The following is a 27,836-nucleotide window of genomic DNA, read 5'->3' as shown; positions in this document are numbered from 1 at the left end:
CTATAATAGTTCTTCTGACTAATACTGCGTAGGAACTCGACTGTCTCTAAGTTTTCAATACAAACATACCCACTTACTGCAGTCAACAAAAAATAATTGTTCAATTTTAGTTAATTGGGCTGCTCACAACGATAATTATCATCTCACTTTGTGCCCCCCTAGCCACATAACTTATTTGCACAGGTGGTCTTCGCGTGCCTCCCAGTGCCTAACTTTAAGAAAACCATAAAGCTTAGTTTTGAACACCCTGTATTATCAGGCGCAGTCGCCAAGCACATGGCTGTATTGGGTACAACGTCCTTTTCCTATAAGCTCGGAGAAACCGATACCTGGCTTCGCTACAGGTCTTCTTCCTCTTTCTGGGGTTTTACGTGCCAAAACCAGTTCTGATTATGAGGCACGCCGTAGTGGAAGGCTCCGGATTAATTTGGACCACCTGGGGTTCTTAACCTGCACTACAACGCAAGAACACGGGCGTTTTTGCATTTCGCCTCCATCGAAATGCAGCCGCCGCGGCCGGGATTTGATCCCGCAATCTCGTGCTCAACGCCTGAGCTGACTGAGCCACCACGGAGGGCTACAGGTGTTGCTTTAGCCGTACAAACGGGGGTTTATCGTCAGGAAAAACAGTAAATTTCGGTAAATAAGAAAGGCTACTATCATCATCATCATCATCATCATTATCATCATCATTGACCGAAGCTGACCCCCCCCCCCCCCTCAGAAAAAACCTGGATCCGCCCCTGAACATTACCTTGGTTCTGTCCAGCTACGTGACATTTGCGTATTTTTAAAGCTTGGTGCATGAGACTGCGCGTGTGTCACCCCAATGTCTCATTGGTCACCCACTATCACTGCTACCTCGCTGAGTCAAACAAGCTGCGTCATTTACACCGGCACCGTAACACCGGTGTCGTGCGGGCAATTTTTTTATCTCGATTTAGAATTCAACTCTTTTTTTATTATTATTATTTCTCTTTCTTTATGTCGAGCTTATTTCTCTTTCATCGGGGCGGCGGGAGCGCGATCTTTAATCCTAACGTCATTTGTGGCCACCTTGGGGCTGTATGCCGAAATTGCCTGAAAAAACGAATGAAATACGAAAAGGAAAAGAAAAAGAAGCGGTTGCCATCAACATTGGGTTTATTCGTTTTTTGCATCCCGGAGACGCCGGAGACATTTGGCGCTTTTTTTTTCGAAAACGAAACTGAAACATTTATTGTACTTAAAGTAACCGTACTGTGACTTAAATATTTAATACGAAAATACTATATTTAGTTTTTCTGTAGCTGTTAACAAGTGCCAGGATAATTTATTTGCATTCCAGCAATCAAATGTGAAAACCTTTAGCGCATTAGGCGAATTGCTGGTTCACAACGTTGTGATCAACTTAAAATGGCTGCAAGTTTAGGGAGCAGAGCACCGTCAAAGCGGCATAAATGGTCCTTTGCTTCTTCTCAGAGGTAAGTACAAACAATGGTACTGCGTACGATGACTTTTTGTAGCGCTAATTTGAACTTATGCTGAGCATGTGTATACCTACCTACTCTTGTTTTGCTGTTTCGCTTCTTTCTCTTCGCACAGGTGCAGCGGAGTTGTGCTCACTGATGACGTTGCGAAATAGTTTCATGACCACATTTTTAAGCAAAAAACATTACCTCCTTAGACTTTTGAAGCCTAAAAGGCTTGTCCTTCATGGGTGTCTCTGCCCGTTCCTTGTGTTTTCTTAGTTCAGACATAAAACACGGCCATGTGTTCCTGGGCGAAATGCAACCGGGATTTAATTTCCAAGTGTCAGCGCTTGCAGGCGTAGGGAATTGAACTGAGCTGTGACAATCTTTGTTCCTGCAGGCGCTGTCAGTAGTGCCTTCAGTTTGTTTCATGAAACGCACAAGCTGCGTACGTCTGGTTCATGATCATCGTGGTATCGATTATGTCTTGCAAATATGGTGCAGTGAAATCATGTGTTAATGATTACTGTCGGAACTGTGTCATGAAAGTTGTATTGAACACGTAGATGGTCACCTTGATAGCATAAATGGGTGCAGCGTGTCGCTTTTTTACTTAGTCACAGATAGGATCCGACGTTTGGCGCCCTTGTGTTGTACTTTTCATCAATTACTCTTTCGTGATTAATAAACGAGACTTGAATGTAACGCCATGTTTCTGCTTTGACCTCCAGGCGAACTGAAAGAGTGACGGAGCTGGCATCACCTCCGGGCTTTAGTTCATCCCTTGGACAAGGGCACAGTGAAGCTAGTCGCGAGACAGAAGCAAACCTTATTGTGAAGGTAAGAAATCTTTTAAGTGCAAATATCTCGCAATCGATCATATAGAGAACATGGCAAAAGACGTGAAAATAACATGAAAATGCCGTATGTGCATAAACCATCCTTCATGAGCTGTAATCTTTTCCCATATGTTGTTGCATTTTTTGATGCGGTTGCTCAACTTTGCCCACGCATTCTCACCCACTCCTTCCTCATCTTCTTAATGCTGATATCTTTCACCTTAATAGTTTGTTGCAATAATTTGTTGCAACTTATTGTGCCGACCTTGCATCATTTTGCCGCCAATCAGTAGTCATTGACGTCTTGTAGACATGTCCCTTCTCATCCGGTGAAAAGCAGTCGGAATGCTTGCAAAAGCTTCAGTTGCACTGTTTAATTTCATGTTCACTGACTAAAAACATCATTTACAGACTTAAAGCGTGTGCTTTCGCTTTTCCAATGTGGATTTTACCTCACTGACCCCCGTATTCAGAGGTGCATCTTAACTTGAAGCCCATTCTTGATATATAAGACGCCTGGCATGAACGTGCCCAGGGCGCTCATTGTGTTTCCTTCGGCACATTCACAACAGCCATCATTTATATCAAGTCAGGCACAGGCTTCAAGTTAAGATGCATCTCTGAATACGGGGGTGAGCGTTTTTGCTGAAGTTATGCAAAGAAATTTTGTTTTGGCATTGACAAATTTACTGAATGAAAATATTGCCATTTTGATCTTGTTGGTTGTGCTCCCTGGCGAGTAAAGCAACACATATAGCAAAGTCTGGACATGTTACAACAAGTCGAAAGAACGAGAAGAAGAAAGGGAACCGAGGGGCCCGATTTTTATTATCATATCATAAGAAGCCAACAAACAATTTGTTTTTTTGGCTTCTTGTGATAACAAGTCGAAAGGTTACTTATATTGAGTAGCTTCTCAGTGTGTATCTAACGTTCGAAGAGACAAGATATTGGGAGAACCCTTGTGTACGGCAAATATGTGTATACTTGATCTGCAGCGCTGCTTAGTCTATAAACTTTTTAATAAAGGAGGGAGAAGTCCGAAGGAAATCCACGGACACATGGCTGCAGCTTCTGACCAGTCTGCCCCATCCTCCTACAAAGGAAATTTTTGTAGTAAGCAATTCAAGTCAGGTAGAGACTCCATTGAAGACAATCCTCACACAGGATCGCCTGTGCAAGCAACTTCCACAGAAATGTGTGGGAAACTCGGCGATTAAATTTTGCAGAATAGATGGATTAAGGTCTTCAGGATAACTATAAAGTAGGTGCCTCCGGGAGAGTTTTTATTTTCCCAGGGGGTTGCTAAGGCCCAACAAGCTCCCCCCTCTCTTCTCTCTCTCTCTCTATATATGTGTGTGTGTGTGTGTGTGTGTGTGTGTGTGTGTGTGTGTGTGTGTGTGTGTGTGTGTGTGTGTGTGTGTGTGTGTGTGTGTGTGTGTGTGTGTGTGTGTGTGTCTATTTTCTGACATTACAATAAACGCATTTTTGTATGTACGTCCTCTAATAAATATCACTCCAGAAAAACATTCTATGGATAAATATAATCCAAAGTTAAGAAGGGGGCTGACAAATGGAGTAGCACACTGTGGTATAGAGGTTATAAACAGGAATAAAGTGCCTCAGAAAGGCTGGCCAATGTTTTGATTGGTCTTCGTCAAAAGCGGCCTTGTCATCCTTGGCAGGTTAGTAGAGTGACATCACGTGTGTTTGTTGTTGGTGGCGGCTGGCCACAGTGAGAAATGTTCAAGTTTCACCACACATTACACTTAAAATTGCCCTCTGTTTTCACCTAATGTAAACTCGGTGTGAAGCAGAAAAATCTTGCAACACTTGGAAACATAGCTGATAGTGGCATATAACGCTTTCGAGCACTTGCTTAAGAAATTTTTCACAAACTACGTAATTGCCTGATGCTATTTGAAAATTTGAAATGTAATGTGTAGGGTAGATAACCGGTGGACCATTAGAGTTACAGAATGGGAACCAAGGGAAGAAGTGGAGGACAGCAGAAAATTAGGTGGGGTGTTGAAATAAGGAATTTTGCAGGTGGAAATTGGAATTGGCTAGCGCAAGACAGCGGAAATTGGAGATAGCAAGGAGAGGCCTTCGTCCTGCAGTGAACATAAAAACAAAACAAAAATGTAGGCTGATTATGATGATGATGATTTGAAAATTTGTCCATCCATCACTCATAATATGCCCCTTATTCCCTCTGAATGTCAACTTTGTGACACATTGAGTTCTTTCAGGACGTTGCACAAACTTCCTGCACGGTTTTTAAAATACACATGTAAAGCTTTTGGTACACGTCGCCCATAACATGGCACCCATTCTGTGCAAATGTAGAATTGCTACCACCTTTGCTTCTTTCAGGGCAGCGGGGAAACTTTGTGAGCGTTTTGATAACACCTCTACACAGCCAAAAAACTAAGGTTTAAAAAGTGTCATTTTCTCAATAATAAACTAATACATTTGAATTTTGTTTTATTATTGCCACTAATATTCACCCCATTCCCTCTAAATATAGCTTAGTTATATAGGCAATGCACTTAAAAAAGCAGACAAAAGCTTCTTTGGAGCCCTCATTTATTGTGTTCATGTTTTTTCGGGTGCGCTCCTATAACTAAGTCATGAATTACCAACTAACTTATCAGGACGTCTTAAGCTCTGAATATAAACTCCATGAATCATTATTTCTCCCAGTATGCTATTAAAAGAACCTTATAATGTTTTCGAGCACTTCTAGTCATACTAGTTCCTTAGCTGTAAATACTTGCAGAGCAAAGTTGGAAGCAATGCAAACATTTAGCAACATATTTATTCTCTTGGCAAAAGCTGCCCATATAACGTTAGAAATGGAGATTAGTTTGCTAAATTCTTTTTGAATTAGCTTTTCTCTTAAATATCAGCTTTCACAGAAGTTAAGCGAAAATATTATTTATTCAGTAGCAGAGGGACGCCTGCACGAACAATAATATAACAAGCGCTTCGTCGACTGAAAAAAATACTTAACAAGTGAAAAGCTTGAAACACCTTAAAATAAACCTCAGATGTTGGCGACAGAGGCCTGTCAATGACACAGGAAAAGGGAGGGGTAGCACCTTGCTAAACCATGGTGCTACCAACAAGACCAACTTATTTTCAGCAGAATGGAAAATATTTCTTGCATGCCTACATACAGACCATTAGACTGCAGCTTGCTGTACTGATGTAAAATTTATGTGAATAATTTGTTGATGCTTGATTTATGGGGTTTAATAAGTGACACTGGGGCTGTGCCTTTGCAATACCATAGTGTGTGTGCGCTGCAGTTTCTAGATGAATACCATAGTGGAAGGCTCTTGATGAATTTTCACTGCGTATGGTTCCTCTAATGTCACCTAAATCCAAGTAAATAAGCGTTTTTGCGGTCTACCAACGTCGAAATGCTGTCTTCATGGCCAGGAATTCATCTTGAGTTTCATCATGTGGCTAGCTGAGTGATTTCCAATGGACACTGAATGGCGGCTTTAGTTGAAACTTCTTGATTTGCCAAGAAAAATAATAAAACAAACTATATTCCCTTTGAATATGCCAATGCATGGGTGCAAAAATTTGATGAAAAGAAAAGTGCAGAATCCACAGTGCAGTGAGTAATAAAACTCAACTCAAGATGGTCATGCAGTTAGCAACAGTGGTAAGGGAATGGAACTTTTGTCATTAGAGAGACACTAGTCTAGACATATTCTTTCTTAACTCCCCCCTCTCACTGTAAGAATTAAATTCTTGTTAACTCAGCTCAGGTCACTGGGTATGTGCCGCTCTTCACTACCAAAAAAAAGTAATAAAATATTTGTTTTTGCATGTTTTGTGCCTTATCAAGCCTCCTTCTTGATAAAAGTAATATTTAATGGGATTAGCATTCTTTGGGAACTTCACGCACTTTCAGGGGACTATCTGCCTATCTATATAACCGTTTTCCCCACAACTTGGGTCACTTGGGTATTCCTAGTCTAATGGGTACACTATCAGGCTTCTGTGCTGAGGGAACAGGGTTCGAAACCAACCATTGGACAAACTTAAGTCATTGGGTATGTACCGCCCTTCAAAGAACCTCTCTCATGCCAACTTGGGTCACTTTGCATGTACCACTGGGTATGTTCCCCTGTGCAATGAACCTCTTTGATGCCAACTTTGACGCCACTCTTGTATGACAAAAAAAAAATTATTTAAAATTTCTTCATCGTGGGGTAGAACCTCATCTGAATATAAACATATGCGCCACATGCAAACTTCACGGCGGCGGCGCTGATGGCACAGCATGTTTAGTGGGAAGCGCAAGAGAGGAACCCAGCTGCATACACGCTTCATACATTACACAGGTATGTGACGGCAATATGGTGTGTCGCTACATTGCTTCAATGCGAATTGCATAACGTTCTACCAGAATTTATGGGTATCGTGAAAGCATAATGTACTAATACAGCTCAACATAATCTTCCTGTTGGTGTCTCTTGAAGAGCATCGGTGCAAGCACATTTAAATTGTACAGGTGCCAGTAGGGTCAAGTGCCTATAAGCACTGCTGGCACATGTTATATCATTTGTCCTTTTCTTGTCCATTTCTTGTCCATTTCTTAGAAAATTTTGTTTCATGTATATAATCACAAAAAGATATTCAAATGCATAGTGTGTGCTATAACAAACATATATCTTTGTCTCTGGTCTTGTTATACCATAAGCTATGGAATACCAGCTAGCTCGTATTTTTAGGTGCGAAGAACCTCATGCGCTGGGGCTGTCCGTGTCTACTGTCATCGTCATTACGGTAAAGCAAGCGACTCGCGCTCGGCACGTGCTCGTGCCACTGCTCCCGCATTCGTCGTTGTCGTCTTCATCAGCTGGGTGCATTGCCGCTCATCATTCCAGCATAGAATTTCACTTCTCTTCTGTTGTCGTAATGGGGAGGCCGCGTTTAAGGGGTTATGAGCCATTGCTTAACCATGAACCCATTAGTGGTGCATCACTGCATGCTTCGCACCTCCCCAGGTTTCACGTCCGTGGAGCTGCATTTTGCTCGGTGGGTCATTTGACACTTACGCATAAAATTTAATTCATCTCTCAAACCGAGCCTACAACTTAACTCGTGCTAACTCCTAGTAACTAATAAAAACTGAAACAGTAAGAAAGGCGTCCGTAATGGCCAAATTGCTGAGGGAGTTAAAGAAAACAATGATGGTTTCACTAATACTTCATGGTAAAAGACATCATCAAGCCGGAATACAAATTTTTTTATGTGCATGAATCAAATGATAAGGTAAGTGATTTTATCACTGTGGAGGCATTTGCTTGTTGTGGCAGTGTATGCTTCTTAATACAGCTTTAGTTTTCTTGTATGCATCTAGGGTATTTGCGCACTTGGTGGCTCATATTTTCTGTGCTATATGCTTGCATTTTCTTTAACATTTGTGTTTATGTTATGGAATTTTCTTTGTGTTATACAGAAATCCTGGGATGTAGCTTTGGCTCCATGGAAGCAGGTGCCTATGAACCTTTTCATTATGTACATGGCTGGAAATTCTATCTCAATCTTCCCAATCATGATGGTGGGAATGTTGTTCTTGAGGCCTGTCAAAGCGCTCTTAACAATTCAGTCAAGTAAGTTATTCACGTTACTTTTTCTTATGTTACTGCTTGCTGGTAGTGTTTTTGTTTTCTGATAGCCAACAAATATAATTTGCACGTGTAGCAGCTCATTTCATGAACCGAACTTATAAAAGTGTTGCACACGCAGTGTTTCACAGACACCATACTGTTGCCATATTTACAGCTCTTAGCAATGCTAGCTGTAAAGCACAATTGCAACCACGCTGTTGTCACTGCATACCCCCTTAACGACAACTGATATTCTGAATGAAGCTGAAAGGTTTAATAATTGAAAATGTCGAATCATGTTGGCACCTTTAGCTAGTATTATTATATGCTTTGCCATGTATAGACAGACTGTTCTCCTTAATTAAGTATGCCGAAGTGTGTGTGTGTGCCAAAGAGTGGTAGAAAAGAATGCAAAATCCAGTGTGGCCAGTCATTTTTGTAACACTTGTAGTGAGTACCGAGTTGCATTGCTACTTCAAGCTATTCAACTCTTTGAAAGAGCATGTATGCCTGAGGAACACTTCTGGTTCTGCAGCTGCCATAACTGCTTAATTTCTATGGTGGAGGTCTCATTAATCGTATATATCCCCTTCAGGTGTTGTGTGCACAGTTGTGCTTGCCAAGGTAATGCGTCAAATGCATTGACGTAAACAGTGATATTTAAAATGTGTCATAAACATTTTGAAACGGTTGCGATTGGCCCTGTACTCTAAGTGCGAACAATATGCAATCCAAGTAAAAGCACTTGGAAGGTAGACATGTATGTGTTTGGGGCATGGTAACAGTATGTCATCATGTAGCTGGTTCACTTCTTTCATTGTTCATAATATTTTACACCCAGCTTATATTTCAAGTGGCTGGATGGATGCTTTTTAAGTATGCTAGTCATGAAATAGTTGATGTTCTCATATCTGACGTTCCTGTTGAGAGTTCTCGCGTGGAGTCCACATTCTGTAAACTCACTGAAGCATCGAAAATTCTTAATCTCTTTTGCAGCAGTGCCTTTTTGTGATTCTGAAGATGCAAAAATTTGGTGAAACTAAATTTTCAATGGACAAAATTAATTGCCTCTTTAAGGTAATATGCATTAACACTGAAGTGGAAGAACCGTGAACTTGTTAAGGCGTTCTGTTTCTCTCGTTAACTTCTAGGGGCAAATATTGTGCCCTGCTGTCGATAATGAAATAAAGAAGATACATTCAGAACTGCATGTATAAGCTTGTTTTGGAACATTTTTTTTCTTGCAGACAATTTCAGGGAGGTGTTTTAGTGTGTAGGAGTTATTTCAAATTCCTAAGCACTTCTGAACTGCAGTAAAAAGGGCTGTACTTGCTAGTTGTGAGGTCATCAAAAAGGAAGTGGGCATATTCTCTCAGCATGTAGGCACGTCAGCAAATGGCTCGCGACGTGACAACTTGGAAAACTTACTTTAAAATTGAGAGTTTGTTGACTTGCCTTTGTGTTCAAAGTCTAATGTTTACCATAGTTAGCAAACTCACCATTTTAGGCCAATTTGCTTGCAGATATTGTTACATTTTACTTAAATTTCAGCAGTCTGACAGCTTTAATAGAGAAGTGAATAGAGTGATAGGAACGCCTCCTGCTGCTTTGTCTTTTTGTTTGAGTATTGCTCGAGAGATAGATTGATTGGGTTTAATTCCCCAAAACAACACTAGGACCACGAGAGATGCTGTAGTGGAATGAGGGCTCTGTATAAATTTTGAGCGCATGGGGTTCGCTAATGTGCTTTCAAAGCATGATGCATGAGCATTTTTACATTTCAACCCCTATCACAATGCAGCTGCCATGGTCGGGTATTGAACCCACAGAATGCCACAGCCATTTAATGTCCATTGTGGCATCGCTGGAGTGAAATGATTGGCTTTTACAAGCAAGGATTTATGTACAAGAAAAGGCACATGCTGTTGTAAAACAACTTGCGGGCAAATTGAAAATACAGTGTAGACCGCTTATAACGTAAGTCGCCGGAGTCGCGAATATATGCACTATAAGCGGTACCGCACTATAACCAAAGCAACATTTTTCAAGGCCCGCACATATGCAAAATATGTGCACCGAGCCACCACCCGTATGTGACAGTCGAGGAATGCGGTTAGAACGTTTGCATTCAATTTACAGTCGAATCTCGTTAATTCGAACGAAATCACGCGGCGGCGCCTCCGACCAGCATTGCGCCGGCACCGCCATAGAGTAAAAGCTTAAGAGACCCCGCAATGTCGCGCGTGAACAAAACAAAAAAAAGAAAAAAAATGCGGCGGAAATTTCACCCTCTCTCAAATGGCAAGGTCTCCGATACTGCGTTGCGCCGGAAATGTGTCTACGTGCCGACGTCTCAGCCACGCTACTGTAGTCACGCGTAGAAAATGGCAGTGAACCCTTCTTTCTCCTTTATGCTTCCTCTACTTTCTAGTCACATGTTGACCTTGTACGCTGCGGCTACGGCGCAGAGGGAAGCAGCGGCGCTGTCTCAGGCCGGCCAACGCCCGCTTCCCGATAACGGCAGAAAACGAAACTTCGGGGAGCTGGCGCCGGGCCGGCTGTAGCGGCGGCGAGCGCGCACGGTGACCATTGAAAGTGAGGGAGGGCGAGGGGAGCCACCGAAGCGGTGGAGTTGCCGAGGCGAAATCCGCTTCCCTGCCGCCCTCCTCCCTCACATTCCACGGTCTCTGCGTGCGCCCATCCCCGTGCCGTGCCGGCGCCGCCCGCTCCCTGAAGTTTCGTTTACTGCCGTTATCGTGAAGCTGGCGTTGTCCGGCCTTGGCAGTTTTGTGGCCCTCGCTCGTTATGCGCGCCGTGATATTTCACGACTCGCACTCAAGATTCTGGTTTCAGCCTCACTGGCTGTTCGTTCGCACCACGTGCCCTTCTCCTCCACTTCGTCTCTCTTTCTTCCTCAAGCACTCCTTGGGGCGCCCATTTGAGGGGAGCGTTCGCCGCCTCCGCCGACTTCCGTACTCCCAGGCAGCCGCACTGTAACCGGTATTTCGTTTCCCGCAACTGCACTATAAGCGATACGTGTGTACATAGAATGCTATGGGAAAATTAATGGGATTCTGAAAAGACCGCACTATATTCGTTCCTGCACTATAAGCGGTTATACACGTTATAAGTGGTCTATACTGTAAATCTTCTGTGTTCAAAGGACTAGGGGCCTAGGTTTGATGATATGGTGCAATGAAAATTTTATGCAGCAGGGTATTTTTGTTGTAAATAGAATGTATGACTAGTACACCAGAAGAATACATTTTCTTTTTTTCTTTTTTGTTGTGTCTGTCTGTGTGGGGTGTGCGTGCGTGCACCTAAAACTCTCGAGAGTAGCACACTCTTCAGTTAGCCCTGTGATTACGCATTGTGTTTTCTCTTTCTCTATGCAGCATTCAAGATGATTGAAGGAGGCCAAGCTATTCTTCAGAAAATAGTTTATCTTTTTGGCAACCTGGCATGTTTGGCCTTAGCTCTTTATAAATGTTCATCGATGGGCCTACTGCCAACGCACGCATCTGATTGGTTGGATTTTGTAGAGCCTCTCCAAGTGAGTTTTCTGGCCTATCATTGTTTTGGCTATTACTTGGCATTGCTTTATAATAGGGGTAGTAGAAATTAAAGTGCTCCTGAGAAACTATGCTAGGCAATTTTAAATTGAATTATAACTACAAAGTTCTCGGTGGAAAGTGCGTCTGCACTGGTGTGAGGAAGCACTTGGAGTAAATTCCACGCAGTACATGTATGCAGACAGAGCAAACTTGTTGAATGGATAAAGCAAGGTGTTCTTAGGCTGGGAGAATTGCATTGAATCAAGGACTACGCATCTACGTGTTCTCTGTCATGTGTGTCCTATTTTCCCGAGCACTAATGCATCCCTGTTAGTTGGTTTTGCATGTGTGATAAAATTTGTTGGGTTAGTAGATTAAATCAGTGAAAATGTAGTTGACTTGGATAAGTAAAATTTAGTTCAGATCAATTGTAAGTATGCTTGCTCCATTTTGTTTGTAAGATGATGTGCTGGAGCACATGAAATGCAGACAGAGAAGCCTTTAAGTGTTGTCTGCATTGGCATCATCATAACAGTTGGACCTGTTGCTGTATTTTTGAATTTTTGCTCCTCCTGCTGGGCCTTGTGGCCTGCAGTATTCATTTAATAAATAACAGATGGCATTTTGAAAAGCTCATTTGCATCCTTCTACTTTTCAATACTTTGGCTGTAAAAGAGAATGTCACCCATTTCTTTACTGAAAAGGCATCACCTAATGTTTTCAACTCCCATCATTATTCACATCAAGTTCAAGGCAAACACATGTAGAAAGACTTTTTAATCTAGTGTGCACCAGCTTTTAATGGAAAGAAGGGGGTCATATGTGTAGTGATATTGCTAAGACATGCAAGCGGACTCTCACATGGCAACTTTTTATACTGCAGGCTTTTTTTCAAATCTTGCAAAAGAACTACAAAAAAAGTAGCATGCTTATAAAAGCTCGTTCTTTAAGGCAACCTGAATGATTTGAATTGAAACGTAGGTGGAAACATGGTTTGAATTGAAACATGGAAGACATCTACTTAATGTTACTAATTGACAAACTACCTGCTGTGCTAAGGCAAGGCGCTTTTAATTTAATGGGCTAGGTTGCAAACGCTGCTACATACTAAAACTTCTAATTTGAGGCTGTGTGCCCAGGTTTCACAGTAATTCAGCTTATTTGCAAATCTCATGTCCCGTAAACTTCAGTGGCCAGTCTATACATGTAGCACACAAAAACATTAAGGTGTTGTGTGGAACACGAGCGTGTCTGGAAATCAGCAGACAGAAGCGAGTAGTGCGTCCCTGAAGAACAAGCAACAACTAACTTTATTTTCTAATCGTACAGCCTCTATGACTCGGTTGCGCACCCTCGCACCACTTCCCTTTCCCGCACACAACGCGATAAGATTTTACCGAGTCAAAGATGGGAGAGGGTGTCTGGCTGCTGCTGTGTGACTGTGAGGCCGCCACATCACTTCCCCTGCTAGCGAGTTAACGAACGTTCATAGGACGATTTAAATTGTTCACAAGTCTATTCGACGGGGCGCCCTGGAGACTCGTCCACTGCGTGTCCTTGTGACTTGGCGTGTTTGAACGAGTAGAGCCTTGGAGGGTGGTGTCACAGATGGCGTTGCATGTGAAACGGTGTCTGCATCTTCAATGTGTGCTGGCTTCAGCTGATCGAGTGATACCATTTCGTGACGGCCGCGCACGTCGATAGTGAACTGCTTGTTACCTCGACGCAGCACTCGGAATGGCCCGTTATACGGTGGTTGGAGTGGCCGATGAACTGCGTCATGGCGCACAAACACGTGTGTGCACAAACCGAGTTCTGATGGTACGTACACCGCGCATGGCGCTGCCCGTCGCAGTGGCGTAGCGCAAAGGTTTTCCATTATGTCTCGTAACTTAAGTGTATAGGCTGCGGTAGCTGTACAGCCGTCTTGCGGACTGCCCGTAAAGAATTCTCCTGGAAGGCGTAGTGTCGTTCCATAGACGAGTTCGGCCGCGCTGCAGCCGATGTCTGTCTTGACAGCTGTCCGGATTCCCAAGAGAATGAGTGGTAGTGCCTCCATCCAGTTGCGCTCTTCTGTTGCGGCGAGCGCAGACTTGAGCTGGTGGTGGAAACGCTCAACCATGCTGTTGTTAATCGTGTGCTAGGTGGTTGTTCTGATGCGAGAAGCACCAATGAAACGTGTAATGCTGGCGAGAAGTGATGATTCGAACTGCCTTCCACGGTCCGTTGTTATTATGGATGGTGCACCGAAACGAGCAACCCAGTGGTGCAAAAAAGCACAGGCAACCGTGTCAGCAGTGATATCCACTATAGGTATGGCCTCCGCCCAGCGCGTGAATCTATCAATGCACGTCAGTAAATAGGCATGCTCTTGGCAAGGCGGCAAAGGTCCGACAATGTCGAGGTGGATGTGGTCGAAACGCGCGTCTGGAGGAGCTCTTTGTCTTCTCTGGGCTGCCACCAGCGCGTCAAAGTTAACTCCTTCTGGATCGTTGACGAAGTTTATAGCGCTCCGCGACAGGGCGTCGGCAACGACGTTGTCGCTCCCTTTTACGTAGCGATTGTCTGCCGTGAACTTGGAGGTGTATGCCAGTTGCCGAAGTTCATGACCGTGTGCGTGCCACCGTCCGAATGCATAGAGCGTAGAGCATAGGTCAACGGCTTATGGTCGCTTAAAATGAACTCGACGCTGCTATCTCCTGCCAGCGCCTCATCGCTGCTCGTCCGCATGCCGGATGGGAACACGTGGCACCGGCACGCCCACCATTTTCGGCCTCGCCTCGTGACCCAGCCTGCAACCTTGGGCGCCACTTCAGAAGGCCAGCCCGCAGGGGGGCCAACGGCAACCCCGGTCACTGCCAGCGAAGCACCAGAGGGGGCAAGCGTCGCCAGTTGTGCGGCACCAGTTGAGCCACTACCAAGTTCGGCGCCATTTTCAAGGCCGGTGACTGCTGACCCTCAGGGAGCCTGACCCTCAGTTGAGCTGTGACCCTCAGGTCACAGCTCAACGCTCAGGGAGCACCCGCCGTTGCCACACCCGGATCGTCAACACCTCTGCCCAGGCGCAGTACTCGACAGCGGAGGCCACCGGATCGTTACTCGCCTGGTTAACACTTTTTGTTTGTGTTGTTTGCGTGGACAAACAAACTGGGGGTAAGGGGGTGTGACGATCGTGTGACGTAACCCCAGCCATATTTTTAGTTGGCCTGCTAGGCTCAGTGGCCCGCCGAAGCTCGGTGGGCAACATTGGTTTACCGCATTGAATAAACATCGCGAGCACAGCTGCTCGGCGATCAGTCATCGATCATCACCACCACGCTGCGCGTCGTATCTGGGACGGGGGTTCCTCGGCCTCTCCCCTTTCGTTCACGGTCCGGGGCGGATCAAGTCTTCCAAGAAATGCCGGAAGTTGCGTATACTTGAGTAGACGGCTAGCAGTTCGTGCCTGAAGGTGCTGTAGGGGGCGCTCAGTAGGCGTCAGCTTCCTCGAGAAGAATGCAGTTGGGTGCCATGTGCCGTCGCTCAGCTGTTGCAACACGGCGCCGATGGCTATGTCTGAGGCATTGACCATTAAACACTGGGGAATTCCTGGCTGTGGGTATGCCAGGAGAGCCGCATTTGCCAAGGCCTGCTTGCTTTGGTTGAAGGCCCTTTTCGCTTCTTCGCACCAAGGCAGGTCGTTCGAAGATCCTTGCGTTGCCTTCAGCAGTCCGTGAAGTGGTTGTATGATATGTGCGCATTTAGGCACAAAGCGGCGGTAGACGTTTAGCAATCTGAGAAATTCGCATAGTTGGCGCTTTGTGGTTGGCAGTGGAAAATCTTGTATGGCCTGCACTTTAGATGGGTGTAGCCGTACTCCCGAGTTCGAAATGATGTGGCCCAGAAATGATAACTCAGGCACGCCGAGTTCACCCTTGGCCACGTTGACGATAACGCCGTGCTCAGATAGGCGCCGAAAAACAATCTGCAGGTGCGCTTCATGTTCTTCTGGCATGGTGCTCGCGATAAGCAAGTCATCCAGGTAGGTGTGACAAAAATTGAGGCCCTGTAGAACACCTTCGATAAACCTTTCGAACGTTTGACCCGCGTTGCGAAGGCCGAATGGCATGCGCAGGAATTCGAATAGACCAAAGGGTGTAGTGATAGCAGTCTTGGGGACGTCTTCCGGTGACACAGATATCTGGCGGTATGCGCGCACGAGATCAATTTTTGAAAAATTTTGGCCCCATGCAGACCTGCCAGTATGTCGTGAATATGTGGCACGGGGTACCGGTCGGGCGTTGTGACACTGTTCAGCGCTCGATAGTCCCCGCGGACGCCAGTCACCCGATGATCGCTTAGGAACCATATGAAGGGGAGAGGCCCAAGGACTGGAAGAAGGTTGGATGATGCCCAACTCCAACATATGGTCGAATTCCTGTCTTGCCACCACCAGTTTTTCAGGCAACAATCGACGTGGTCGAGCGTGAACCGGTGGTCCAGTTGTGGTGATGTGGTGAAACACGTTGTGTTTTACTGGGGATCCCACTTGGCGCTGGTGTGTCAGGTCAGAAAATTTGCTGAGTATGGAAGTAAAGCGAAGAGGGCCTGCTGGCTTGATCAGCGTAGTGCTGAGCGGTGTATGTCTTGAAGGCTCTTTTACATTCCTTGTGACAAAGGGTCCTGTAGCCTCGGGTTATGCACGTCGACTAACAGTCCAAAGTGGCGCAGAAAATCCGCCCCGAGGATGGCAAATTTCACGTCGGCTAGTATAAAGATCCATTGTAGTGTTCTCTGCAGGCCCAGACTGACGGTTAGGGAGCGGTTTTCGTACGTGGCGATGGCCGTGTTGTTGACTGCTTGCAGAGGCGATGTGTTCGGGCGCTTGCGTTCCGCGGGCAGTGCTGGGAGTACGCTCACTTCGGCGCCTGTGTCGACGAGGAAGCAGAAGCCGCTGTTGCGGTCGGTTAGGAAAAAGACTGATGAGCGACGTTCTTGCATGGAAGAAGCGCTGGTCGCCCTCAGCGCCTGCTCGGGGCGTTTCCCGAGCGCTCGCAGGGTGGTACGCAATTGCGTGCAGCATTGCCGAACTTGCGATAGTACCAACATAGTTTTTGGCGTTTTGTAGGCGATTGCGGAGCACCCTGACTGGTTGACCATGACGCAGTATGGGGGGCGGCCACGGAATCCACGAGATGTGAGATTTCGTTCATCTTTTGAAGCTGTTCATGGGGAGACGGTTCGCTTGTGACGGCCGCGACAGATGTGGGAGCTACCGCCATGAGCTTGTCGGCTAACTCGGCCAGTTTGGATAGATCGTTCTCATTTGAGGCAGTCATGACCATTCTGACGTTCGGGGTAATTTTCTGTAGAATTATTTCTCGGAGCAGCAGACTGTCAAAACCGTCCACTTTGCTGCCCAATAATTGCTGCATGTGATGCAGCTGGCTTGGCGTTCTGTCGCCGAGGTTGGCTTCATGAAGAAGCTGTTGTAGCCGTTGGCTTTCGGAGGGCGTGAACCTGTGAATGAGTGTTGCCTTCAACGCCTCGTAAACGTTGTCTGCTGGTGGAGAAAGCAACAGGTCTCGAACTTCGCTAGCGGTTGACGGGGGCAGACTGCTCACCACATAATGGTATTTCATGGAATCTGCTGTGATGCGCCGTGCAGCGAATTGTGATTCTACCTGAATGAACCACAATGCAGGATCCGCAGTCCAAATCCAAAACGGAGGCAGTTTGATGTCGACGCCGGAGAGTGTCGGAATTTCGGTGCCTTGAGGTGTGCCCATAGCCCTTAACATCACGTCCGGGTCACCAATGTTGTGTGGGACGCGAGTGTGGCTGAAAATCATCAGACAGAAGCAAGTAGTGCGTCCCTGAAGAGCAAGCAACAAGTAACTTTATTTTCTAATCGTACAGCCTCTACGAATCAGTTGCGCCTCCTCGCACCACTTCCCTTTCCCGCACACAATGCGATAAGATTTTACCAAGTCAAAGATGGGAGAGGGTGTCTGGCTGCTGCTGTGCAACCGTGAGGCCGCCACAAAGGGTTATTGCCTTTCCCATGTAGGATGTGGTAGACACAAGAATGCATTCATAGTGCATCTGTGTGAGTGCACATGTTGATGGCATTACGTCGCCTAGAAGATACACCTGAAAGGTTGTATGGTCCTAGTTGATTCTTTCACCGACACGGGTACCAGTTGCACCTGATGAAGAAAGCTCCTTCAGCAAGGAGAGTGTGCAGTTATATGACAAAAAAAAAAAAAAAGAACGATGAAGAACCTGAGCAAAGCAATCCCAGGGACATGAATGCAAAGGAAGAAGAAAGAGACTAGGAAATTCACTGGTGCACATATACGTGTAACCTTCGAGGCACTTTCCACTGCATTCTTGATGTGGCGTTGACTATAGAAGGTGCCAACAACACAAAATTGTCACATTAAAAAAAAAACTTCTTCCGGCCAATGCCAGTTCTTCTTTCTGGTGTTTTACGTGCTAAAACCAGTTCTACGAGTGATTCACATTCAAAAGCACATCACGCTTGCATGTGACTTCTGTAAGTAAATAGAATGGATTTCTGTGTGTAGGTCAAAGGATGTATGTTAAAAATCATAGCCATTACATTTTTTTCTTGCTCGGGTGCACAAGATTTCAGGGTGCTCTAAATAAGGCTTCAATTGGGGCTAGTTGGTACAGCATCACACTGTTAACTGTGCTAGAATTTTCACACAAGGGACAATAAAAAAGGAGACATGGACAACATCTGCACGCATGTTGTCCATGTCTCCTTTTTATTCTCCCTTGAAGGAATGTTCTGGTGCTTTAAAATGAAGTTAAGTACCTCGCATTCATTGAAAATATTGCTTATGAATAGCTGGTAGCACTAATATTAAAAATGGGGAGGGGAGGGGGAATCTTTATTCATTCTTGCTCTATAGCAGTTAGCACCACGTTCCGTGTGTATGTTTTTTTCTTTTTGCTAATAAAACATGCATTTGTGTGATAATAAAACAGTGTGTGATGGTATCTGTATTTTCTCTTTCAGAGGATTGAACATTCAGGAGGGGGTATCATATTATCATGAACCAACGAACCTGGCCATGAAGCTGATCGAAGTTGTAAACAAAGTGCACATGCCGGGACTGAATGTCTGTTTTGTACTGTTCACTTATCCTGTGTGCATGTGCTTCAACAGTATGCATCCCACATCTTATGCACATACATCAGCACTTTTGCAGCACTTTTTGCAGCTTATGTAAAGCTTGATATACACACAAGTGGCTCTTTCACCATTAGAATGCTGCATGGGTCTGGCCTTTTAAAACCTGAAGGATAGCAAGTTTTCTGTATTGATGATGACGTGCTCGTTTTTTTCCATGCACATTCTACCAATGAAGATGCAGAGGAAATAGCTCTGCACAGCTTTTGCTGTTGTAATTTTAGCTGAAGCTATAGTATATGGAGCCTTCTTTTCTCATTTGTAGACCTGAGGCTTTGTACATATTATAGAACACTACCAGTAATGGCATCGTAATAATGAGCTTGCCATTTAATGTGCAGCTCTGTTTTAGTGCAATTTGCTTAACATTGAATTTATTGTGCATAGATAGAGTAAAAATTATTGATGCATGTTATTATTGACTTGATTTACTTTTTTGCTTTGTATTGCCAATTATGTTGGGCATGTGATTTTTTAGCAAAATGCTTGTTGTTGAAAAAGACTGTAGGACACTAGCAATGTGTGTATCTATGTTGATTAAGATGTACAAATTGTTGTGCCAGTTTTCCAAGGACTTGAAAGAACTTGTACACAGTTTGTCATGCAGGTGCAAAAGGCTTGACACTCGCACACCTGCTGCTTGTGAAGTAAATAAATGAAAACATTTGAAAATGATTTGTCGTTTTTAAAATCATTATTCTTTTTTTCCCCTTGCTGAAATTATGCTTCAGTTGGTCATCTCAGACTTGTTTGTATATATCCTGTGATATAATGTTTGCAACTCCTGAAAGCCCTGGTGACCAGTCGGGCATCTGTAGCATCAGTTTCTTGGCATCCACATGCAAGAGGGGCTGCTTTATAGTAGTATCTGCATATCATGCTGTCCATACAATCGTTATCCATACAAATCGTGCAATGCTGTTTGAAGGAGTTGCGTACCCATAATTTTCCAGCAAGAATAATTACTTGTAGTGGCACTCAGAAAATGTTAAGTGAGACACTAATGTAAACTTCTGGTAGATCTTTTTTGCCTGGAGTGAATGTTTTCGTGATACATAAATGTTGCTTGCAAATGATGACAATGAAGTATGTTTGCAAGTGGCTTCCTGGTCGACGTTAGGAACATGTAATTATAGTATAGTACCCTGGTTGTGAAATCCATCTGCAGTGTGTGTGCTGGCAGTGTACATATTTTAAGGGAAACTCGGTAGAAAATTTTGAGATTGCTAGATCTGGAATAGCAAGTAGGTGTCTTCTGCCAATTTTGAAGGCTCATCCGAATAAACTACTAGACAAAAATTCACCTGCACAGCTGCTGCAACATTGGGAACTGCAGCAAGGACTGATTGTGGCTAGTTTCTATTAGTATTTAAAAAAGAATTTCCAGTAAAAAAATTTCGCAACTTTTGTAAAATTTTCTGTTGTGGAAGGACACAAATTGCCAAAATCTTTTGATGTTTCACAGCACTTTCATCAGTGGTGCAATTAGATTGAACATTTAAAAAAAAAGGAAATATTTATTCTCTGCTATAAGTCAACATTTCCCACTGAGGAAATAAGAGTCCTAAAACGTAAGCAACAAGTTAGCCTCATTTAGTGTTTGCACATAGCCCTTTATGCATAATAGAAAAAATTGGAATTTACTTGGTATGGCCTTCATGTTAACAGAATAGCACAAGGAATAAGCCAAGCTGTACTGACCAACAAATGAGGCTGATTCATCAACTGACAATAGATGTTTATTCTGCTGGTGTCAGCCAGCAAGGGCTGCTTCATTGATCAATCGTGATGGTGTTGATGCTAATTTCTTTGAGTGCAGTGGGGGAGAGAACTGCAGCTCCTCGCCTAGATAAGAGTTCTAGAATAGGGGCCCCAAAGAGCTTTGCGGGTGTTAGCGTTGGGGCATGCAAGAGTGATGAGTTTTAGAATAGGGCTTTGCGTCTGCGAATAGCGTCTTGCACTTGCAGCGCCACTACGGTGTCAAAGAAAAGCTGTTCTAAATATTAAAATAAACTATACCATTTTATGATAGGAAGAGTAATTCTGACTTTCGTGGTTTTGCGTTTAATTGCAATTAAGGTGTTATTCTGTTAGCAGCAAGCGATTTATTGCGCCTAATTTTGAGTAACCAACTTGACGTGCCTTCACCAGCCAAGCTAATCATGGAGTTCTTTTTCCTTCCTCCATGAAGCTAATCCACGTTAGGCCTACGAGCCATGAAATCGAATTCAGAATCAGCGGCGTTTAATGAATCAATCTTCATTACACACGTTAGTTGAGAGAAAGCGATAACCGCAGTCACTTCTCCTAGCTTACGAACTTCACGCGTTACCACGAATCAAGCCGAGTTTGGTACTCGGAGAGCCGCCGCTTCGACGGGTGCCGCCATGTTTGTTGACGCAAAGCTTTTGGGGCTGCTTTTGGGGCTCCCGCTAAATCGGCGAAATAGTGTGCCCAACGCAAAACCCAAACGCAGTTAGCGCCTCGCGCATGCGCAGTGGTGTCGACGCTATTTCTTTGGGGCCCCAAAACGTTTGCCCCTATTCTAAAACTCTCTAATACCTCGAACTTATGTGATCATTCGTCAAATGATAGAGGGAAGGTGGCTGGTTGTCAAGTGTAAGGTTGGGGAGACGCACAACTGTGCTTTGTCTGGTGTGGCCCTGGACACAGTGAAGAAAACTATCTAATCTTGTCAAGCTTCAGAAATCTCTAAGATGTGTTTAGGTATTTCATGTTTCACAGAGAGATCTCCCCCACATGCATGTCAGATATCATGCATGAAAGATGGAAATGCACTTGTAAAATGTAATAACAGTGAAAGTGGTATGACAATGTGAAAATGGTGTCAACAGGTAGGACTTGTGTGACAGAACATGCCACTGTCAGTGCACACTGTTTTGTTTTTCTGTGCATCTTGCTATAGCCCTGTTCCATTAATATTGTTGTTTTCACAATAACTACAATGGTAGCTGTTATGCAATTGACAAGATGTGGGCCCTTTAAGTGTCTTATGCATGTAACTGTTCATGCAGATGCAGATTGTGCCTCTTAGCACATACTTCATTCTAATTAATGGTGAAATCAAACCCTTTTTTAAGTAAAGCGGACAGAAAAGGTTATGAGAATTGCTTAATCCAAAAATATTTTTGGATTACCACCAAAAAACTTGTATCGGGAGTAGATAACACTGCTAAGTTTGTTTGGCTTACTATCACTTTTACGTTTTTCTTCTTTCTGGGGTTTTACTTGCCAAAACCAATTCTGATTATGAGGCATGCTGTAGTGGAGGGCTCCGGAATAATTTTGACCACCTGGGGTTTTTTAACGTGCACTACAACGCAAGTACACAGGCGTTTTTTACATTTCGCCTCCATCGAAATGCGGCTGCCACGGCCGGGATTCAATCCCGCGATCTCGTGCTCAGCAGCGCAACGCCTTAGCTGACTGAGCCACCGCGGCGGGATCACTTTTACGTTGTATGTACTGCAATTTAAGTGCAAGTTTATCACAGCAACTTGAGAGAAAATCAGCTAGTTCTCTCTGCATTCAACTAGAAAGTCTATGTAGCACTGTAGTAAGTAACGTCCTGATGGGTAATCATTCATGTTTCCACTGAATGACCAATTGAAAGATGCTGCGTGTAACTGTGATTAACAGTGGGAGAACAAAAGAAGCGTCAGCCTGGAGTGCATAGTATAAAATGGCTAATTGACCATTTGATATGCCTTCGTGTTAATGAAACAGCTCCAAATTGAGGCTTCTCTTTGGCTACTGTCAATAAAGTCTGTCTCTTCCTTGAGCCGTCTTTCTTTACACATGTAGTATGAAGGAATATAAACGCCGTGCTCAATTGCTTGACTCGAATGCACTTTTTAATGACTTCAGTGTGCATGTTTTAATTCAGGAATTGAAGCCAGTGAGTGCTCAAGACATGTTGATTTAGAAGGGGAGTCCCGAGACTAGCCCCAGTTTTGAGGCATGCATCTAATGCATGTGGCATCAGTGCAGTGGTGATACATGTATCATTTTACTCCAAAGCTTTCTTATACACTATTTGGAACACCAATGTATTTGCACTACATCTTTTGACTGATTGTGAAACTACGCTCAGGAGTCCTGAGTAAAAGCATGCCTTCAGTGAACACCAGCTTTTAATGTCATCAACTAAGTAGTTCAGCTAAGTTCAAATAAAGCTTACTTGAAGTTTTGGTTATTGCACTATTCCTTGCACCCACTGCCACGAGTGATGTGTTGTCAACATTACGTCTACTGCATTGTCTTAATGAATACGTCTGCAGAAACACGAGGCATGTAAGACTATACTTATGTCCCCAGCTACCATTAGTTGGAACTGATGTAATAGTTAATGTTGATTCACCTTTAAAAGCAATGCAACAGGGTACACATGCTTTAGAGCATGCATGAATGTGTACAAAAATGTGTGGTATATGTACCATTGTGTGATATGACCAGCCCAACAACTATATGATGCAGTATAGGCCTGACATGCTGAAGCTTGAAACACACTGTGTTTCAAGCTTCACACTGTGGCACTACCTGGTGTTACGTAAGTGACAAAGTTGTCTGGATAGTGCAAGCCACAGCTCAGTACACTGGCATCCCCCTACTTACTCAAGACATACCACAACCCTTGTGCTCACCTTAGCATATATGAAGCGGACCAACCCCAATTAAGAGACAAAGCAATCAACGTCACACTTATGACCCTATTTTGTCACCTCTCACCATCACCCCAACACCCACCCAATGAAAACACTTCATCCGTGGGACATCCTTGTGTCCCAATATCTGTGCACCATTTCGGAGGCAAATAGGACTAAGGATGATGCCTCAAGGATATTGCATCTGGCCATTTTTTAGGCCCCACATGAATAGTTGACCTCCCAAAGGCCTTGTTTTTCAGTCTCCTCATGACAGAATTTTGCTTCCTCATAAGTACAAATTATAATCAAGCTATCATGTCCAGAGCTCGTGTACATCACGTTGCATATTTTGTGCCGCAATTTAGTTTGGAAACATTGGTTAGTTTGTTGTGCCACTTGTACCTGAAGTAAAGCCTAGAAAAATGAGGAGTACACTGCACTGATGTGTGCATATGTGTGCACACCATATATATCGGACCTTGCTATGTGGGCGTTCTGCCCATTGCATGTCGCACAGTGTCATCTGCGAACAAAGGCTCCGACGTACTCGTGCATTGTGGCCATGATGTCCCTCACGCACGTGCAAGGTATGTCCACAGGATGTTGAAAATGCTGCCAAATGATCATGCAAGGAGCATCTGCTGGACAAATTCAGCACATCTCATTGGTACCAATGTCCTCGTAGTGGATGATATGACTGCAGTCACCGTTCAGTAGCACCTGATGGGAGATTGAAATTCAATAAAGCTTCATTTCTGCCCTTATGTATATATATATATATATATATATATAGAAACTTTATTTGGCTTGAAAATATTTTAAGTATAGCGGTGGTCGGGAGCCCCTCAGTCTAGGGCCCCACTGGCCTCTGCCGCCTGCCTGACCTGGCTAATTAAGGACTTTTGTCCTGCCAAGCCGGAACGGGCGAGCTGTGCCTCCCACTGCTCCATTGAGATATTATTAGTTGGCCTATGAGGGTGCTTAGTACACTCCCAGGTTACATGTATTAGTGTAGGTATGCCACCGCACCAAGGGCACGTGGCCCTATAGCTGGTGGGATACATGGCATTTAGCAGTTCTGGATGGGGGAATACCTCGGTCTGTATTTTGCGCCAATCGGCGGCCTCTTCCCCGTTAAGTTGTCGGTGAGGCGGCGGGTATTTTCTGCGGACTCCGCGTTGATGAGCAAGGATGTCTTTGACATTTAAATTAATGGGATAGTGTGAGGGGTTGGAGTTCGAAGAGGACGCCATCGCTCGGTTAGTAGACGCTCGAGCTAAGGCGTTAGCCTGTTTGTTCCCCTGTACCCCCGCATGTCCCGGGCACCAGAGTAGGCGATGGCGGTGGTTGAACAATTTGGGGATTATCACGAGGCTAGCCGCAGTCATGTGCCCCTTAAGAAACATGCAACATGTCTCCCAGGAGTCAGTGACCACGACCGAGTCCCTTTCCGAACGCTCCGCATGAGCGAGCGCGATCCTAACATTTCGGCCGAGGTGGGGGAGCGCACCGTTCCATACAATTCGTTACATACAAGTCTGCTGTACACCTACATAAGGGCAACGCGGTAATTTGCTGCGATCAGCCAGCAGCAAATTACCGCGTTGCCCTTATGTAGGTGTACAGCAGACTTACATGTAACGAATTGCATGTAATTACTTGTAATCAATTACATTTTTTACTTGGCAACACTCACTGTAATTCAGTTACTTTTTTCAGTAACCAATTACATATAACCAGTTATCTCTTGAAGAGACAAGCTGTAACAAGGGTTGCAGCATTGAGGACTTGAACGTGGTAGGAACTACAGTAGAATGCCTGCGGTTGTGCCACACAGCATCCTTCTGGATATGCGTGTTCAGACAGGCAAACCCGGATCCTCAGTATTTGTTTCCGCAAGTTATAACACTACACCAGCTGTTTTCTGACGAATTCAACTGGTTCTGGTATATCTGGATAGTGACAACCACTTTGGACATTAATGCTAGTAAAATCACATAACGCAGATTTTTCAGCTTTTCACTGACGTGGGAGTGCCTTCTTCGAGCCCCAGTAACAATGAAGCACTGCACTTCATAGAGGACCCAAACACGACCGTCGCAGCATTGAGTAACCACAACCTTCTGTACATGGTGTTCGTAAATTGCAACACCGCCCTTCCTTGCAGCGCATACATCAAGCGAGTTTTCAGTGTCGCTGCTGATGTCTTCACAAGGAAATGAGGCAAGATGACAGACGAAAATTATGAAAAGCAACAATTATTAGTCAAGATAAGCGATGTGTGAAGGGTGCAGAAGATGCACTGAAAGTGCCAGGCCAGCTCCTATTTACTGTATCTATGCGACATTAATAAAAACTTGGGGGACAGTAACATAGAAGTAATCATTTACTTTTTGTGTAATTCCTCAATTATTTTAGTGGGGTAATAATTGGTAACTGTAATCGGTTACATATTTTCTGTAACATTTACAAGTCTGGTGTCCACAGAGACTATAAAAGGTGTCTGCATTATTCGTTTTTGGCCTACGCTTAAAGAAAACTGAAGCAAACAATGCCTTCAATTCTGAAACCATCATCAGTGCCACCTTTTAAATCAATACTTTTGCACACATTTTATTTGCACTTTCAGGCACTTATAGGTGGCGCAGAGTAAGTTTAATGTGGGGATTGAGTTGATGGAGGGTTCAAAAAATGCGCATCTTGAGAAGCAGGCGCCTTGTGATTCTATAGTGTCGCTCAGCACATTGCTTGGCTTTTCTAAAGAAACAGAAAAATGTATCGGAGGTGAGGCTGTTTAATGCCAGCCACGTTATATAAACTTGTATGTCATGGAATTAAAAGGATACTAAAGCAATACACTGAATTAGTTTAAATGGATAAATAATAGGTTAATTATTAGGAGAGAAAAATTACGTTCAAAGTTTCAGTTTTTGAATTTTGTGCCGAATTCCCAACACCGATAGGTCACTGCGACGTCGCGGATTTCGAAGTACTTTTTTGTATTTAGGCCGTGTTGGCCCAGCAAAAGTTCCCGAAAATTGCCATGTTCAATATTTGGCTCGTTTACGACACAATGTAGTCTATATTTACAGCTGAGGAAATAACTAGGCCCTAGAAGATGCTGTCAAAATCCATGACGTCACAGAGAGTTGGTGTGGGAACTTCAAGGAGGCGTTGCCACCCATCTTTTGTTATTGCACTTTTTCTGGCTTACCAAGCATGTTATCGTGGTAAGAGTGTTTTTTATATTGTACGAGGGTAATTTACTGATGCAGAAATCATTTTTCTCTTTAGTGTCCCTTTAAGGAGACCACAAGCACCATAGCCCAAGCTGAACCTCTTTGCTTGAAAATAACCAGCACTGTAAAAAGCTCACTTCATATGACAGAAGCTGAAATTTGCAAGGGAACTGGTGCCATAAACATCATAGCACTTTTTTATGTTTAATATCTCTAATATTTCAGAGTAGGCAGCCAGCAGTTAATCGAACACTGAGCACAGGCTCACAGCTGAATGAAGCTAGCATTAGCAGTTGTGCTGCTATCTAAAATAAAGGTTACATGCATTCACAATGCGAGGCATGTCTCACTGCGTTACTTTATCTGTGCAATGATTCTTAACGATCCTGAAATTACATGGAAAGAGGGGTCGCATTCACAAAGCTTTTCGTTTGCAAGTGCTGTTTACCATTGGATGGCAACCTTTGCTAATAATACATTTGACTTCATGAATGGCTGGCATCTGCTGGTACGACCAGTTCTAGTATAATTTTTTGTGAATATTGGCCCAGTTTAGCAGTGCCAAATAACAAAATGCGCGCTAGGCGATCAGCTGTGCCAGCACAGGTTGTCTCATAAGTCAACATGTGCGATAGCGTTTTCACATGCAATAGGGCGATTTTGCGAAATGTTGATGCTCTAGGGTATTTTTTTTTTCACAGAATTCTTATGGCTAAATTGAATATTTCTGAAGCAACAGCATTCCTATTTAACTGCTTTCACTGTGATTTGAATTCCTCTTCAACAGTGTATCTCAATTAACTCGCAAAAAAGCGAAGTAGTACTTGACACACTGAATGCGGTGCAACAGTCTAAACGCCAACAAAATGACCCTAGAAGAAGTCTTCTTTGTTTAAATACGTGCTGCACACGACCTGCTCACATTCTGCCCAATCTGCAGCCTTAACGTTCACATCTTCTTTTGTTTCTTAACCTTCAGAAAATGGTGCAGGCTTATTTTCACCTATATTACAAGGCATTTCCATTTTGGCACAGTGAACATGCAATTATTTTTCATGTGTCGATCGTTTGTCGCCATTCTCAAGAGCACTGAAATGCTGTAGAAACCGCATAACCCTGGAACCCATCACTACTCTATGGCTTCGGAGAAAATTTGTGTGGCGACACCAGCATATCTGGAAAGTGGAGCAAGGCACAGCTGACTAGTGCCATAGAGCATGTGACCAAAACAAAATCCCAATTAGATGAT

At 44.1% G+C, this 27,836-nt stretch overlaps 1 protein-coding gene across 1 annotated transcript; it reads left to right on the top strand.

The window, feature by feature from the left end:
- Window positions 1-1,305: 1,305 nt before the first annotated feature.
- Window positions 1,306-19,355, top strand: LOC119431361 (ER membrane protein complex subunit 4-like). The gene is made up of 5 exons (XM_037698850.2): window positions 1,306-1,463; window positions 2,183-2,291; window positions 7,776-7,929; window positions 11,322-11,479; window positions 18,508-19,355. The coding sequence occupies exons 1-5, from the start codon at window positions 1,396-1,398 to the stop codon at window positions 18,544-18,546; spliced, it is 528 nt and encodes a 175-aa protein (XP_037554778.1). The 5' UTR covers window positions 1,306-1,395; the 3' UTR covers window positions 18,547-19,355.
- The last annotated feature ends 8,481 nt before the right edge of the window (window positions 19,356-27,836 follow it).

This window comes from Dermacentor silvarum, chromosome 1 (genome assembly GCF_013339745.2).
Source record: "Dermacentor silvarum isolate Dsil-2018 chromosome 1, BIME_Dsil_1.4, whole genome shotgun sequence".
NCBI classification, from domain to species: domain Eukaryota; kingdom Metazoa; phylum Arthropoda; class Arachnida; order Ixodida; family Ixodidae; genus Dermacentor; species Dermacentor silvarum.
This window is presented reverse-complemented; position numbering and strand designations above follow the sequence as displayed.

Excerpts from the sequence above, each read along its gene's own strand:
- LOC119431361 (XM_037698850.2), top strand. The coding sequence starts at position 1,396 with ATGGCTGCAAGTTTAGGGAGCAGAGCACCGTCAAAGCGGCATAAATGG. Across the intron at positions 1,464-2,182 it reads TCCTTTGCTTCTTCTCAGAG|GCGAACTGAAAGAGTGACGG; the intron begins GTAAGTACAAAC and ends TTTGACCTCCAG. Across the intron at positions 7,930-11,321 it reads GCTCTTAACAATTCAGTCAA|CATTCAAGATGATTGAAGGA; the intron begins GTAAGTTATTCA and ends TTCTCTATGCAG.